The 17167-nt window shown below is 55.4% G+C and overlaps 2 protein-coding genes and 1 non-coding gene across 3 annotated transcripts; all 3 read right to left on the reverse strand.

The window, feature by feature from the left end:
- Nucleotides 1-552: 552 nt before the first annotated feature.
- TRNAS-AGA (transfer RNA serine (anticodon AGA)) lies at nt 553-634 on the reverse strand. Its single transcript has one exon. It is a non-coding gene; the product is annotated as a tRNA-Ser (tRNA).
- Nucleotides 635-4183: 3549 nt separating this feature from the next.
- NRN1L (neuritin 1 like) lies at nt 4184-5504 on the reverse strand. Its single transcript, XM_081512905.1, has 3 exons — nt 5411-5504; nt 4579-4711; nt 4184-4469 (listed from the first exon to the last, which is right to left on the reverse strand). Exons 1-3 carry the CDS (start codon nt 5502-5504, stop codon nt 4184-4186), a joined length of 513 nt encoding a protein of 170 aa, XP_081369031.1.
- A 384-nt stretch (nt 5505-5888) lies between these two features.
- EDC4 (enhancer of mRNA decapping 4) lies at nt 5889-17040 on the reverse strand. The gene is given in 29 exon segments (XM_081512907.1): nt 5889-6422; nt 6661-6824; nt 7186-7405; nt 7497-7683; nt 7770-7935; nt 8017-8132; nt 8236-8452; nt 8455-8673; nt 8811-8847; nt 8933-9085; nt 9169-9273; nt 9367-9800; nt 10123-10273; nt 10361-10479; nt 10567-10754; nt 10830-10921; nt 11040-11112; nt 11207-11387; nt 11499-11601; nt 11698-11793; nt 11884-11967; nt 12045-12154; nt 12485-12589; nt 12679-12826; nt 12933-13122; nt 13391-13490; nt 13792-13903; nt 14290-14446; nt 16763-17040. Coding segments are annotated over 29 exon segments (4305 nt in total). The 5' UTR covers nt 16848-17040; the 3' UTR covers nt 5889-6229.
- Between the last annotated feature and the right edge of the window lie 127 nt (nt 17041-17167).

The raw sequence follows: 17167 nt of genomic DNA on the forward strand, positions 1-17167 counted from the left end.
GAGGTTTCTGGAAGTGTCTCTGGAACTCCGCAAAGGATCGGTCTAAATGTAATTAAGAAATCTATTTTTTTTTTAAACTGCCGTTAAAATAATTCAGGCACCCAGATGTGTTGAATTTGACCTCCATCACAGCGGAGTTGGAAGTAGTTAACTTGAGAATCGGTGAAATTAGTTTGGGGCCAACTACAGAGTAACAGTTGTTTTTGTCCGTTTTAAATGTTGTTATTTTGACTGAATTTAAGTATTGATATATCCTGCAAAGTAAGTAGATTAAAGAAAAAAATTGTTACCATTAACAATTTTATAGCATTAGAATTATCTACTTTACAATCAACCCAGTTGGGGGTAGGGAGCAGAAAATGTTAATAGACGTCTCTTTACCCCCTTTTAAAATAGTATTTTTACCATTACTGTTGGGGTACAATGTGAAACTTTTCGCCGGGCAACCATAAAGAGCAAGATTGGAAAAGAACCTAGTTTCTGTCTTCAAGGCAATAGCCTTCTTCCTAAACTGGCTATGCCCCAATAGGAGTCATCATAAGGGAAACATACCGTAGTCGGCAGGATTTGAACCTGCGTGGGGAAACCCCAATGGATTTCTAATCCATCGCCTTAACCACTCGGCCACGACTACTTTCAAGTATTAAAGGGAGTGTAATCTCCATACATCTTCCTCATTTCAGTCTGTTTATTAAAATTTTTGTTGAACCCTTATTTCATATATGGAATTGTCTTTGACTGTATAAGTTAATGTTATATTTAAACCTGAACATATATTAACACCATAAAACATCATGGTCTGTTTTATGTACTAGGGCTTCATAAAAGATTAAAAAATAAAACTTGTAGGGACTTCCCTGGTGGTCCAGTGGTAAAGACTCAGTGTTTTCACTGCAGGGGGCACAGGTTTGATACCTGGTTGGGGAGCTAAGATCTCTGCAAGCTGCTTGGCCAAAAAAATAAAGAAACTTTAAAAATTATTTCCATATGTCTAGTGTGATGCTTCAAGGAATAAACTTAGGGGTCAAACAAACGGAATTATATCCCAGCTCTGACACCTCCACAGTTGCATGAACTTAAGCAAGATATCGTCCCTTCCCTAAACCCCTTGTTGGTTTGTTTTCCTTTTTAAAAAATTTGTTTATTTAGTCTGAACTGGGTTTTCGTTGCTGTGTTTGGGCTTTCTCTAGTTGCAGCAAATGGGGGCTACTCTTTGTTGTGGTGCACAGGCTTCTTACTGCAGTAGTTTCTCTTGTTGCAGAGCAAAGGCTCTTAGGCATGCAGGCTCAGTAGTTGTGGCCCGGTGATATATGGGATCCTCCTGGACCAGGGATTAAACCTGTGTCCCCTGCATTGGCAGGTAGATTCCCAACTCCTGGACTACAGGGGAAACTCTAGCCTCATATTTCTTATTTGTATAATGGGGATAAAAATCCTGACCCCCCACGGTTATTGTGAGGATGGGAAATAATATAGAATTCCAAGGTTGATGGGGTTTAGAAATCCACACCTCTATTTTACAGAAATTCAGCAAATTAATTCAATAGATATTTATTGAGCAAGCTGTGGGCAGGTGCTGGGCTCTGGTGAAGAACTCCAGAGCCCTGAGATAAAGAGGTACGGTGATGCAGGGGGAACCGGGCTCAGGATATCTAGCCCCCAGATTTTCCCCTGAACAAGAAGCTATTCCATGTCTGCAGAGCTGCAAATGTGAGAAGCACCATTACCATGATCCTCTGCCCAGGGCAGCTGGATCTAGGACCCAGTCCAGTTGGCTATCAGCCCACCCCTTCCCTCCAGCTTTGGGATAAAACACACAAAGCTCTTAAGCCCCTGGCCAGAGAGCAGATTCTGTCCCCACCCCCAACCCATGCATACACTCCAGGTCACTCAATTCCAGGGAAGAGCAGAGACTTAGGGAGCAAAAACCAGGGGAAAGTAGGTCACAGTAGGAGGATGGTAATCCCCTTGATGGCTGGCCAACACAACCAGAGCCCCTGCTCCTGGAAGCAGGCTGCTCCTGGCCACCCACCTCGAGCAGCTCTGGGAAGATTTTTGAGGTTTGGAGCCCCAGCACCATCCCTCCCAATAGTATGCTCAGGTTAAGAGAGCTACCCAAAGAAGACACACCTTCATACTGAAGTCATTCTTAGGCCAAGCTCTTGCTGACTGTAACATTTCCTATGCATGTTTTAGCAATTCTGTTTTTCATTCCACACACTCCCACAAGTGCATTCTTTATACCCACCCCTATGTTGGGTGCTAGAGACACAGAGAGGACCCTTGGGGAATCCACGGTGGGGAATTCTGACCTAGACCCAGACAGTAACAAGCCAGTGAGCCAGTGCTATCGGTACTGAGACAGAAGAAAGCCTGGGAGCTGTGTGGACCTGAAGGAGGCTTCTGATTCAGCTTGGATTCAGGGATAGGGAGGAGGGGATACTGAACAAGAAGTAGGAGTTCACCAGGAGAAAATAAGGAAGGGTATTCTGAGCACAGAGAATAGATGTATAAAGATCCAGAGGAATGAAAGTCTGGCGTTTCCTTCCAGAAGATACTGGTGTTCAGCAGGGGTGGATCTGGGTTTGTTTGGCCTGAACTTTCTCCTTTAGGTGAGAAGATGGGTAAGGAATGGTTGGGAGAGCAAAGTGGGAATAAGAGTACAAGTGAAGGAAGTACGGGAGCAAAGATAGGGCAGAGTGAGTTAATTGAGCCATCTTAGCTAACTGGAATGAGAGGGTGTTTGGGAAGCCTTGCTGAAGTAGGGCTCCTCTGGATGAAGTAGAGTGGAGGTCTCTGGAGGCTCCTGTCACCCTGGAGCCTAAGCAAGGGTCCTACCAGGCCTGATTCTGTCCTAGGGCCAACAACCTCCCAGCACATGCTTTAGTGCAAACCTGGCCTGCCAAGTTCTGGACTCCCACCCGTCCTCCCCTCCTAGCTGATTCCTTGGGCCCCTCTTGTAAAGCCCTCTCCAACTCAGCCCCACTTCTCTACTATTTATAACTCTGGCATCTTTACCACCTATGACTGTCTATCATTCTCCTTCTCTGAAACCTCCCCTTACCCCAAGGACTGAGCAGGTAGATCATTCCTCTGTGCTACTGTAGTGTGGGAGTTACTCAGTATACTGAATAGACTGTCCTACATAGATACACAGCTGACTTACATAGGGCCTTGCAGACAATGAAAAGGAGTTTAATATCGGAATCAGTTTTTCAATGGAGAATAAAGTAGAGGGAGTCAGAGTAGAAGCCAGTGAGGAGGCCACGGCAGTGTTCACTCAAGTCGTGTGGGGGTGAACTTGGTAGAGGGTCCTGGTAGGGATGGTAGAGGGTGTCACCCTCTCCGAGGCCTTCCTCTTCCCTCAGGATTCTGCTCAAGCTGATTCTTGCTCTTCATTCTCCACCATGAAGAACAGGGCTCCTCACACATGGCACATTCATCTATGCTTCCAGATAGTCCTCTGGGATTTCTCTGACCTCATGCAGCACACCTCTTCTCAAAGAACAAGCTTGTGCAGAGCAGAGGCCAGAAGAACCCTCATTGTGACCCAGTATCTGCCGCTCCCGGTCACCTCAGAGACTTGAGTGTAGACTCCAACAGGGATTCCCCGTCTTCTGGAACAGACTCCCCTCAGATGAACAATGACCCCAGAGAAGGAGAGGAAAAAGTACTTAATCTGAACTGTGTCTTGAAGGCTAACGGGGTAGTTCAGCAGAGGGAGCACGAGGTGAGATGGTCAGGAGCCTGGAAGCTGGGAGAAGGGTGGACTGGCTGGGGGTGGGGACGGGGACGCTCCACCACCTCACAAGGCCCCTACAGGACAGGACAGGAGGGGCAGGAAGGTAGGAGTGCCAGCCTGGGAGAACGGAGAGAGAGACATTCCCGGACAGAACTCTTGGAACCTGCTGGCAGTGGAAAGCTCTGCCCTGCCCTTGGGAAATGAGTGTTTGTGAGGAGAAAGACTGAGTCCCCTGTGGCGGCCTTCGGCCCCGCCCATGTCATCTTGGGGATCAGTTTCTGGAGGCCTCAACCCCAGCCAAGTGGGCCTCAGCAGAAAGAAAGGAAGGAACTTAGTACAAATATAAATACCTTTAATGAAAGCTAAGTGTGCTCTGAGGAGGCCGATGGCAGCCACCAGAGCAGGGCTGGAGGCGGGGGCACCACTACCCAACTGGACTGGCTAGGCCAGGGGCCCCAGGAGGCAGGCCAGTGCCAGAGCAGCTGCCAGCAGTGGGGGCGTGGGGGCCGGGGTGGGCGCTGGCGCTGTCGCCCGCAGGGTTTCCTGGTTGGTCTCTGGGCCCACCCCGTGCTCCTGAAGGTGCACAGGGGTGCCACAGAGAGTGTGCAAGTTATCTGGGTGTGGGGCCCGGCGAGCTTCTTGCTGTAATGACTCCCACACGGCAGCTGCCTCCTCCGGGCAGCCCAACAGGACTCGCGAGGCACAGGTGTGGAAGTCATTCCAAGACCTGTTAAGGGTATGGGGTTAGGGGAATTAGGTGGGGCAGGTGGGGCTTTGGGATGGGAGGGAAAAGGTTCAGATCCCAAGGGTGGTGTTGCCCTCCCACCTGCCCATACCTGCAGATGGTCTCCAGTTCGCCTCCATGGCCCATGCCGTCTCCCAAGCGGATGAGACACTCAGCAAAGCCCTGGTATATGGTGTCACAGCGGCCTGGGCCCGCTGCAGCTGCTGCCAGGGGAGATACAGGGACTGCAGGTGGGGGTGGAAACTAATTGATAGGATGAGGCAGTGCACCCTCAACCCCCCAACCCCCAGAGGCTTGTTTACCAGGGAGCTTTCTGGGGACGTGACTCAGCGTGAAAGGGGCACCCCAGGGAACCAAGGGGCATACCTGGGGACCACCTGCCTCTACCCGCTTCTAGGAGGACCCAGACAGGATAGGTGGGCGCGGGGGAAGTCTCATCCCAGGGGTTGGCTCTTTCTCCGAGTTCTGGGCCCCAGGTCAGGTGAGAACGGTCCAATTGAAGGAACATGGACATGGGTAAGGGGGGCAGGGCCCCTGGCACAGGCCAGATTCTCTGCAGCCTAGACACTTCCCCGAACATAGGTGTTTCCCAATGGGTCAGGCAGGATAGAGGGGGTTGAGATCCAGGCCCGACCCTAGGAGAGGACCTCAGAGATACCGGGGTTGGTCTGGGAGCCCCGCAAGAGGTCAAGCCTCTGCTTATCAGACTGGAATTTGGGGGTTCTTCCCTCTGAAACTAGGGTTCAGTTCACACCCCTCACTTTTACATCTTTCAGTCACTGGATCACATTCTTCCCTCCCCAGAGCCCTTTCATCTCTCCACCCTGGCTCTTGGCACTCAAGAAGGCTGTGCCTCAGCTCCCACACAACCTGCACCCAGCCTGCAGAGAGGGTGTGTGAATGGTCTGGGTCCGGGCACTCACCGAGGGGCGGCAGCAGCAGCAACAGCAACAGCCCCAATGCACAGGGCGGTTGCCGGTGGTGACAGCAGCAGCAGCAGCAGCAGCAGTGCATCATCCCCAGCTGGGAGCCTACTAACAGGGCTAGCAGCTTGGAGGGCAGCCCTTCGGCCCAGCCTCCGGGAGACGACACTGCGATTGGACGGGGGGCGGGGCTCAGCCACCCAGAAGCCCCACCCAGTTCCAATAGGCAAAAGAGGAGGGAGGGACTCTACATAGAACCCAGGGGTATAGTAGGGTGCTGAGCTGACCCCTGGGGGCCCTTGCCTCGGAGATGGAGAGGTGAGATCTGGGAGAGTAGCTGGCAGATGAGGGTGGTGTCCAGGCCCCCTGGGATGGGTTGGCCTAGACAGAGCTTCCATAGGGAGAAGAGGCGGCAGGTTAAGAGAGGGCGGTCATCAAAGTCACACCAAAGACACATGAAAAGCACACACATACTCCATTTTATTCCAAAAGCATTTACTTGAATTTCTCAATGTTTTTTCAAAAACAAAAAGACCCAAATTGGTGGTAAAAAGGAACATGGAAAATTCAACTTAAGTGGTGTCATAATCTCGGGGGTTATGCTCCAGGCATGGCAGAACCCAAGAAGGCACAATACCCACCCTGGGCCCAGCCTACACCTGCTGGCTACCACACCCTGCAGACCACAGCCAGTGCTATCCCCGTCAAACTCTCCAAAGGTGGGAGCCAGAGCAGGTAACGGGCAGGCATGACCCTACTTTGGCCTAAGCCTGTCTGTTGGCCTTCAGTGCCACCTCACCCTGGACAAGGCAGGCTTAGCTAAGGGAGGCTGGGGGTCATAAGGCCGTGCAGCATGAGGCTGAGACGCCGGGCCGCTTTGCCAAGTGAGTTGTGTGGCTCTGCCTGCAGGAACTGGAAGAGCTTCTGGCGCACCTGAGCCATGACGGAGCCCATGTGGTCCCGAGTGATGGGGTCACTGTGGTCCAGGTGCATTACAGCCTCTTCCAGGTAGCTGGGGATGGAGGAAAAAGACTGGCTATAGGTGGCCTCCAGAAGAGGAGAACGCCCCCTGGTGGCAATGAGGCCCAGAGGGGCTGCTGACAATGGAGGTCTCAAAGCCTGAGATGGGCGGGGGCAGAGGGGACTGGTGGAGAACACTAGGGAGGGGAGTCAGGTAGGAGTGGGAGTCTCTGCTTTGAACTACTCGCCCACCTTCACCCCAGCTCTAGTCCCCGACTATTCCCACTCACCTGAGCTTGAGGTCAGTTCGAGTGCCAAGATCAGAGGCCAGTTGCTGGATGAGAGAAAGGAGTACAGGCTGGGAGAGGGGGCAAGGTGGCTGCCCAAAAACCTGGCCTGGGTCCACTGTTTCACACACGTATAGCACCAGGTTCAGGTCGGCAGCTGTCAGGGCCTGAGTAGAGAATAGAGTTTATAGCTGATGTCAAGATGGAATGCCTGCTTGTCTGGCCTGGGAGAGGATGACTGCAGAGTAGGGCATCCTGAGGGAGTTGCTCAGGGGCCCAGAGAGAGCACTGAAGGGCTGCTGTTACTCTAGGGGATCAGGAAAGATTTCTGAGAAGGGTGGTGACGAAGCAAGGTGGACTGAGGTAGAAACAAAGGGATCCAGGGTCCAGGCAGAGGGAAAAGCAAGGGAAATGGCCTGTAGGCAAAGAGAACCAAGAAGTCTGCTGTCAGACCACCTGAAGTCTGATGGGGAGCATGGGTCTTGTCAGGAGACACTGGCCTCTACCTGGGCCCAGTGCCTGGCTTACCTGCTGGAAGGCCTGATTGAGGTGGCCCTGCTGCAGCAGCTGCAGGATATGGGCTTGCTGGGCTTGGCAGTCGAGGTGGGCAGTGGGGACAGGTGTGCCGGCGGCTGAGCGCATGGCCTGCATGATGCTAGAGGTGACGGCGGCCTGCTGCTCCTTGAGAGCCACACTCACCTCACCCTTCACGATGCGCTGTACCTGTGCTAGAATCGCCTCCTGCAGGCTGCGAGGCAAGTGAAGGAGACGAGGTCAATACGTGGTCAGGTCTGGCCCTTTCCACACCCACCATCTAGCTCTGTGCCCAGGCCACCCACCTGCCCACGGCCACGTGCAGCTGGTGCTGCACCTCAGCCCGAACGCTGCCAGACACAGTGGCCGCCATCTGCTCCGTGGCCCCCTGCAGGGTGCTGACCAGGCCCCGCAGCTGGGCCAGCACAGGCTCCCGTGCCTCCTGTTCTCGTGCCTTGCGGCTCTTCATGTGGTTCTCCAGCTGCTGCAAGTCTGAAAAGTGACCATGGGGGCCGTGAGAGGGACAATGGAGAGAAGAGAACGGCCTCTCTCTCCCTGAGGCAGAAGACCCCACTCACACTCTTGTGTGCCCAGTCGGAAGCTGTCATTGATCTGCTGGAACATGGCCTGGCAGCTCTTCTCGAAGGCGGGCAGGACCACACTCTGGAAGGCTTCCCGGTAGGCGGCCTGCATTGGCCCCTGTAACGTGTCTGCGGCTGCTCGAGCAATGGCATCTGTCAAGTTCTAGGGGTGGAGGAGGGGCTGAGTTGAAAGTCTTGAGCTCACGCCCACTACCCACCTCCCTCATCTTGGGCCCTACAGCACCTTGGACTTGAGCAGCTTAGAGATGTTCTCTTTCATGCTACTCTCCACAGCTGTGAGTTTGGTGGCCACCAAGTTGCTGAGCTGGCCAGCCACGGGCTCCAGACTCCGGGAGACACCTGGGACAGGGGAATGAGGGAGGGGCCGAGCCATGAGAGGAGGTTTGACAGAGAGAGGGCCCTTTGAATCTGGCCCGCCCAGAAGTCTCCATGTGAAACTCACATGGAGGAACCGTCTTCTTGATCTCGTCTCGTATGCTGCGCTCCAGCCGCCCCGCCACCGCTGAAGACAGCGCCTGGGATAGCTGCTGTGTCAGCTGCTCCTGCAGCTGCCCACCCCGCTGCTGCCCCTCGGCCAGGGCCCGCTCCAGTCGCCGCTCTGTGCTATTGCTAAGGAACAGGCCCGGAGGAGGTCCCGCATCCCTGAGAACGCAGCTGCCTCTCTGTCCCTCTGCCCGGCTGCGCCCTTGCCCCCAAGGATACGCTCCTGCTCGTGCCGTGACTCCAGGGCTCGCTCCACGTGGCCCATGACAGTGCTCTGCAGGCCTTCCAGCTGGGTGCACAGGCGCTGCAGCAGCTCTTCCTGGTTGTGCCGCAACTGTGCCAGCTCTCTCTGCTGCTGCCAGATCAAGGCCGGCCAGTCCTCAGGGGTTTCTGCCACCTGCCAGTAACACCAAGAGTCACCTGATGCCTGCCCTGCCCATCCCCCACACCAGACCAGGGGAAGGCCTGGCCCCCTCCCCCACCCCCACAGGCAGGAGTCCCAGGAGCAGAAAGGGACTCTCTCTGCTCACTCACCTGGTGCTCTGTGAGCCGGGATCCCAAGGATGAATCCCTGCCATAGGTGAGAAGCACCTCAGGCCACGTCACGCAGGCAGCCTGAAGACCACCCCCTCCCTGGCCCCGGGAACCCCCCCTACCCGTCATCCTTTTTGCTCTTTCTCTTGAGCTTGGGTGAGGCCCGAGGGGATCCCTTGGTCTTCCAATCCTTGGCTGGAAGACGTGGAGTGGGCACTTTGGTGCCAAAGTTCCCTGCGGCAGAGGCAAGGCTGGCCACCTCGTCATCATGGTCACTGGGGGAACAGGAAGGAGTGATATAGGCACTTGACCACTGGCTGGCCCTCCCGAGAGATGAATGGTGCAGGGTGATGCCTACCTTTGCTCAGCGCTGGCGTCCTGGCTGTCGTGTTGCTGCAGCAGGTGATAAGGTGGTCGGTGGAAGGCCAGGCTCTTGTGCTTTTCCTGGAGGCCATTCCGGGGGCTGGGGAGGGCCAGGCCAAGTCAGTGGTGGATGACTCTACCCGAAACCCCTACCATTGGCACACTCCCCCCGCCCACCCTCCAAGCTCCTCACCTCTCTGCCAGACTGCTGCAGGTCTCGCGAGTGATGTCTGGGGCTGTAGGCCAGACCTGACTGTCAGGGGCCGTGGCCTCCTGGGTCAAGGCTGCCTCCAGGAGGGAAGGGGCACTATGCCGATCCCCATCCCCAGGTCCCCCATCCAGGCTAAGCTGGGGGCCAAGCTCGGGCCCTGGCCGGGGCCGTGGGGACAACAGGTGGAGCGCTGAGGCTGCTGAGGCCATGCTGTCTGGCTCCAGGCCCTCAGGAGCAGAGGCGCCAAAGCCACGGGACAGCGCCTCAGATGCGATCTCAGGGATGTCCTGGGACAGGGCAGTGGAGGCTGAGGAGATAACATCGGGGGAGCGGGTGCGGCTGGGGGAAGCCTGGGGCAGTCCCAGGGGTTCCACTTCCTGCAGCTCCAGGGCAAGTGCAGAGGCAGCAGTAGGCACCTGAGGGGGCCAAAAACAAGAGTTAAGTGGTGAGAGGTAGGGCTAAAACAACTATGGAGATGAGGCACTGGTGTGTGCAGTGATGAGAGATGAGGCACAGGAGACAGGGATGCAAGTCATAAACGGTCACAGTCAGGAGAGGAGGGGGGAAGAGAGGCTGAGGGGCTGCTCTCCAGGGACACCGGGGGCTAAGATACCCTCAGGGGAAACATGGGCTATCTGAGGCAGAGTAGGACCAGCACACAGGAAACTGGGAAACTGCCACCAACCTCCCCATCCTCATACGCCTGCCACCCTGCACCTCACACACCCACACACGCACCTGACCAGGCCCTTTGGGAGTCAGTTTGTCGGCTGGACCTGGGAGCAGGCCGGGCAGGAGCCCACGTGGGCTTGCCTGCAGGCTGCTGCTGCTCATGGTCAGACCACCATCCAGCTGTAGCTTGGGGCTCAAGGTCAGCTCCTCAGGTGGCCTGGTGGCAGGAGGATGAGGTGTAAGCAGACAGAGTCTGGCGTCACCCGGCACCAGCCTCTGCTCCTCACTCTGCCCCTCACTTCACCTGGGCAAGGAGGGGTCCACGGCCGAAGTACTGCTCATGGCAGACACGGCTGTGAGAGAGGAGCTGCTGCTGCTGCTGCTACCGCTACTGCTGCTGCTGCTACTGGGAGATGCAGCGATCTGGGGAAACACGGAGAATGAGGGCTGTGGCCGTGGAAGGCATCCCCAGGTACCACCTTCCCCGAGGCCCACTCCTCCCAAGCACACTTGCTGCAGGGAGGTGCTAGGTGTCATGAAGGCGTCAGGTGTCATCAGCTTGGGCTTGGTCTCACTGCTCAGACTGAGGAAGTCGGCTGGCGCAGGCAACTCCACGATACGTCGGAGGTCAGGCTGGGAGCTGTGAGTGGCTGATCCCAGGCTCTCTGAGGCCAGCTCCGGCCGAGACTCTCCAAACGCTGTGGGGAAGGCTGCCACTTGAGTCAGATCTCACACCCCGGTCAAAACCCACTTCCCTCTCACCCCTAACTCACCCAAGTCTTCATGGGCAGGGTGCGAGGGGAGCGGGGCCACAACATCAGGGTTCAGCTGTGGCTGAAAGCGGATCTGGACGTCCTGCAATGCCCTGCAGGAAAAGCAGAGGGAGAAAATGACAGTCAGAGGGACAAAATGACAGTCAGAGGCAGCATGGTAGGGAGGGGCACTGACAGGGCACGGTTGGTCCCCCTCCCCAACACACTTACTTAGTGTGCACACAGAAGAGCTTGATGAGCACACCAGCTGCAGACTCCATGGTACCTGTTCCGTGGGTCCCGTCTGCAAGGACAATGTGGATGACTAAGCCCCTGACACTCTGTACCTCAACACTCCCCTGCCTCCCAACACAGACGCCCGACACTGAGCAGCTCACCGGCCCCAAGGCTGTCGTTCTCCTCTTCGGCAGGCAGCACCTCTGTGTGCCGCAGCCGGCAGCGACTCACAACCTGGATACCGAAGCTCAGTACAGGGTGGGTGAGAAGGAACTCAGAGATGGAGCTGAAGCAGGCCCGGCCCTCCTCCTGGTTCTGCAGCAGTTCCATCACATAGAGGACCTGCGTGGGCGGCAAGGTCACAGCTGAGTTCAGGGGCTAGGAAGGCCCCAGATGAGCCACACACTCCTTTGTCCCCCTGATGCTACCCGCTCTGCCCCCACTGCAGCCCACCTTCCGCTGTACATCGCTGAGGATCAGGTATTCCGCTGAGAGGTCCAGGCAAACCTTGAGGCTGGGGGGCACACTCACTGGGCTGAAGATATCTGGGGAGAAGCTGGGTGTGGGGATGAGGCAGGATAAGTGAGACTGAAGATGGAAAGAACCCATATCACCAAGCCTGCCCCTGCCCAGCACCACAGCCCCTGCTTACCGAATGGTCTGCAGGCAGGTCCAGGACACCGTGCACCACATCTTCAGCTCCCGATTCTGGTCAGCGCCAGTAATGAGGAACCTCCAGAAAGGGACCCTACAAAGCACCAAGGCAGAGTGGCTGACGGGGCCCTTTTTGGTAGCGCAAGGTCCAGCCCACCACCCTCCGGACTGCCCACTCACTCACTCAGGATCCTGTTTTTTGTGGTTGTCACAGAACAGGAGGCAGGAGAGGGGCCGCCCATCATGAGGCTTCCACTCATGTAAACACCTGCAGTAAATGAGGGGCCCAAGTGGGTGATCTGATCTCCTACCTGGGGGAGCCCAGTCCCTCAGGCTCTGCCTTACCGTGGCTCATCCTGCCCCTCAATGTAGATCTGCCAGAACTTGACAAAGCCATCATGACTTGCGGTAGCCAGGACAGTCCCATCAGGTGAAAGGGCCCCTTCACTCAAGCACTGAGAAGAACCCAAAAAGCCTTGCTTTGTCACCAACTAGAGGTAGGAGTAAGTCCTCAGGTGAGGATGGAAGTGAGCTAGGCTGACCTACAGTGGATCTGCATGTGTGTATGAAAGACTGACTGAATGGAGCCCTGTGGAGAAGCCCAGATACAGGGAGGTACAGCCAGGTCAGGTCTGAGTACCACAGGAGAGGGGTCACTCTGTGCTCAGAGGTCCCATGGGCAGAGTGCTAGAAAGCTGTCTTGGCAGCTGTGGGTTCAGGGAATAGATGAGGAACACAGTGGGGTGGGGCAAGAGGGCAGGAAAGGCAGTTGGTTGCAGGCTTACTGTGCTGTGGCCTTTCACCACGATGAAGCCCTGCTTGATCTGGCTGACATCCACGGGCCAGGTGCTGTGGTTGGTGCGGAGCATGTCCAGGTCCCACACCTCAGCCTGGCGGGTACCGGGAGGTGAGTGCTCAGCCCGTGACCACCCCACTGCTACTCGGTCCCTTCCTCTCCCCCCAGGCCCAGCCCCCTCACCCGGTCCTCATGCAACAGGGCCACCGTTGGGCTGCCCTCCTCACAGCAGTCCTCACTCTCTTCGGGGATGAAGGGGCACCAGATGATCCTGCGGAAATGGTTCAGTGGAGTGCCCTCTGGCTGGCGGATATGGACCAAAATCTCCTCTCTGAGCAGGGTGTTAAGGGCTAGTCGGAGGGGTGATGTGGTGGATCTGGTAGCCTCAGCTCCACCCACTTTTCTCCAGTCCCCCATCCCACCCTGGGAAAGGATACTGAATTTTGCCATTAATCAGGGCCAAGCGCCATACAAACAGGTTGCCTGCCTCATCCAGGCAGGCCAGCTGTGGGGAATTGAGGTGTGCAAAGGCCAGATCAGCCACGCTGCCTGTGAAGCCTTTGAGCAGGGTCCGCTCTGAAGTGCTGACACTGATCACTCGCACCATCGCTGAGCCGTTGTTGGCAGCTGGAATCAGGAGAGTGGTGTGTCGTGAATAAGTACTCAAGACCAGGTGGCAACAGAGAGGCCCTACCCTTGCCTGCCTCTCTGCCATTACCAGACTGAAGCTCGGTTTTCTCACCGGGCTCCAGAGGGCTGGGCAGAGCTGGGGACATCGCAGACGAGCCTACTATCATACCTCTAAAGTCTGAAGGGGCTGAGTGACCTGACCGCAGAGCTTCCCCTCTGGGGCTTCAAGCAGAACACCTTCCTCCTCTGTACTGCTCCTACTCACCCCGAATGGCATAGGCCAAGAAAGAGTTGGACACAGCAATCAAGTTGCCATAGTAGTATTTCTGCTCCCAGTCATACTTGGCGACGGGCTGAATTTTCACCTGAGAACCAAGAGTGAGGAAGGTCACAGAAGTCAAGGGCTGGGGTAGCTTTCCTGGAGCTGAAGTAGCTCCCAGCATGCCTGGGGACAGGCGAGGCTGTATGTGCAAGCCCAGCAACCCAGTGACAACTCTTGGGGTCAGATTTCCACAAAGACTTGGCAGCCAACACTGGCTTCCTGAGATGGGGGTACACTACCTGTCTGTTAAGATAGTCCCCACAGGAACTGGCAGCATGGAATAGGGGAGGGACAGCCTAACTGTGTCCCAGCCATTACACATGTCACAACATCTTGGTGCCCACCTTGTTGCTCCCCCGCGCCTTGCTGGAGATGCTAGAGTCACTGCTGGCCACAATCTCCACCTCCTTGGCCAAAATTCCGATGCCAGTGGAACTGTCGTCTCCTAAGAGGCAGCTGGAGGGAGGGGTGCACAAGCTTGACTCTTGTTCATCCGAAGTCTCAATGGGCAGGGTTGAGGGGAGAGGATGCAGCCACTCTGGTCAAAGTGTTAAGCCCCAGATGCCCTGCTCTGCCTGATTCACTGGTCCCCAAACCCATAGCTTCTCTTGCTCACCTCCCTCCTTCGGAATGGTCCTACTTCCATGCTAAACCAGGAGCCCAAATTTCAGATTGAGGCCAAGCCCTTGTCCGCGGCGCTCATCCAAGTGAAGCATTCTACCCCAGAGAGTCTTGCAGGGAAGCAGCAGAGACTGTCAGAACATCTTCCCCCACCTTATGCCTTCAGTTAGCAAATGCCTCAAAGACCCTATCACCACCACTACCATCTCCCAGACACTCACATGACCTGCTTTTCCTGCAGGTTAATAGGTGGCATGGCTCGGAGACCAGGCTTGTTTGTTGAAGCACTGTCACCTGAGGAGAGGGGGTCTGGGACCAGGAGCCCATTGAGATCTCCATTGTAGGCATTAGATGGTCGCTGGTTCTCTGCACTGGAGCCTAGAGGCAGAAAGGGCCACTCTGACGAGTTTGTTCAGCCTGCCCACTGGCCTCTCCTTCTGCAGGGTTCCATTCAAGAATAATGAGGTGCTCTAGGAACACTCAACAAGGCACATCAGTGGGGAGGAGGGCCCTTTGTTCAATTCATTCTATAAGCACTGACGGTGAACCCAAGGTATGCTAGGACCAAGGATGAGCATGAGGCTCTTCTACCTGGGGGAGGGGTGTAAGTCATCAAGAACCCTCTGCGTCCAGTTACTATTCAGGCCTGGGTCAGTACAGAAAGACTCTGTGTACTTGAAGAGGGGCAGAGAAATAGTCAGGACAGACTTTACAGTAGTAGTGTGGCTAGAACACACAAACATGGAAAGGATGGAGGGAAAACAAGGCTGCAGAGGTCTCAGGTATGAGGCTGGGGTGCTTTGATTTTCCCTGTGGTAATGAAAGCCACAAAAGAGTTCTGAATGGTAAGGTGACATGATCTGCTATGGCCAGAGGACTGACTGTTCTAAAGTGACACGTAGGATAGTTGAGAATCCAGGTGAGAGATATCAGAACCTGAACCAAAGTAGTGGAGGCGCTGTGGAAGAGAGGATGGGCTCCTAAGGCATGGAAAGACATGATTAAGATGTGGAAGAAAGAAAGGAGACTGCCTTGCCTCACACAAACATGGGCTCAGAAGAAATCACTATGGGCACGAAGGAGCTCACCAAAGAGAAGAGAAATTATGGAGTAGGGTGTATGAGTAGGACAGATAGCATTTCAGTTGTTTACCATTGGCTTTACCATTAGCTGTATTTCAAGCAGTCTTATAGGCTCAAACACTACTCCAAAACTGCCAGGTGGCAAGGAGACTAGGGCTTCATATTCAGGAATCTGGCAAGTTTCTAGTCACAAAACAGCCTGGGGTTTCACATTGTCCTCCAGTAAGAGGAGACAAGCAAGTACAACTTGGCAAACAGGAGGATCAAGTATCAATCTAAGAGGAAAAACTACAGGCCACCTCACTTGCATCAGAGTGAGTGATGCTCAGAGGTAAGGTGACCACTCTCCCTTCCAGGGAGGCTAGTAGGAGGACAAACAAGCTACATGTTACCCATGCCAGGCTCCATCAAACCTTTGTGGCAGTTAATAAGCATGAGAGGGCCAGGCCAAGCCCAAGAGTCAAGGGAGCACACACTCTAGGCCTGGGGAAAAGGGCTTGATGGTTTCAGGCAGCAGGTGGATTTTCTCAGAGATTATAGAGGTTAGCTGAACCCAGCAGTGAGGACCTGTGCCTGTGTCCAAAAGGAGCCAGTTTGGGCTTTCCAGCAGGTTTAACAACAGGGTCTGAGGAAACACCGTCCTCAGCTCTGGCTGCTGCACATCCACACCGCCATCACCAGCCAGTCTCTCAACCACTACAACTTTTCACAGGTCTCTGAACCTGCCATGAAACTCTGGTACCTTCACACATGCTATTTGCTCTCTGTAGAAGGTCTTTCCTGACACCCCAGTCCCTCTCCGTATTACAAGACATGGCCTAAATACTGCTCTTCTCTCAGCTGTTCTCAGGCATTGACCAACCCCTACCCCACCTACCTCATCCTCCTCATAGAATCAAAACACTTCTCTCTCTCAATGAGAAGAACATTATATTACACCTCATTAATTTTGTGGCCTAGGAGCTCATTGAGGGCAGGGGGAGCTCTGGAGGTACCACTGCAAACCCAGGTAAATTTGAAATGAATGGAAATTAAATACCGCTTGCAAATGTTTGCAGCCTGATCCAATCAGGACTGTGCAATCCGTGATTTGCCTTAATCCCAGAGAGAACACGGGAACTAGTTGGTCACCTTCCTCCAGAAAATTAGTCTTAAAATCGTAGGCCTTGAGTCTGCATTCCAGAAGGAAGGGCAAGTTGCTGTGCTGCTCAGCACAGTGCCTAGTTCTAGACCCAGAACTCGGTGTACAGACCCCAGATTAGGCCTCTTAACTATGGTAAAAGGGTAGGGAACCCGGGCCAGTTCCAGGAACACTAGAGACGTTGCTGCCAGGACATCTGATGGGCTCTGCGGATTCAGAGAAGAGCCCTCACCTTCAGCCGAGATGCTGAAGGACAGGGCAGAGCGGCACGGCTCCGGGATGGGCAAGGATCGCATCCTGGGGTCTGCGCACTTGGGTAAGCATGCTCAGGGATTTGCCCCTCCGACCCTCGTCTGCCCTCACCAGATGGGAGGATGCGGAGCTGAGGGACCCCAGGGCCATGAAGGCGGCCAAGGCCCGCGCCGCCCTTCTGCCCGCTTATGGGGGCTCACCCCCACTGTCCCGGCTCACCTCCCGCCGGCCGGTCCAGCTTGAGGATGTCCCGCAGGTGCTGCGTGGCGTCCTCGATGTCGATGCTCGCGCAAGAGGAGGCCATGGGCCCAGCCTCCAGCGCCTGGGTCCGCGCCGCGTTCGTTTCACTGCCGCCGCCCACCGTCCAGCCGGGCACAACCCCGCCAGGGCCAAACAGTGGGACGCCGGTCACTACACTCGATCCACCGAAAGCTCACAAACCGCCGCCCGCGCTGCGTCCCTGAGCCCCGCCAACCCCACCAACCGCCTCCACTTCCGGCCCGCGCGAGCTTCGGTTCCCGGAACCTGAGCCGGGCGGAGAAGAAAGGTTCCGGGCTCGTGAGGAGTACGCTTCGCGCCCCCAGAAACCCGCCCCTACCGCGGTCCCGCCCCTGCGCTAGTAGA

Source organism: Giraffa tippelskirchi, chromosome 7 (assembly GCF_054371585.1).
Source record: "Giraffa tippelskirchi isolate mGirTip1 chromosome 7, T2T-mGirTip1v1.2.pri, whole genome shotgun sequence".
NCBI classification, from domain to species: Eukaryota; Metazoa; Chordata; class Mammalia; order Artiodactyla; family Giraffidae; genus Giraffa; species Giraffa tippelskirchi.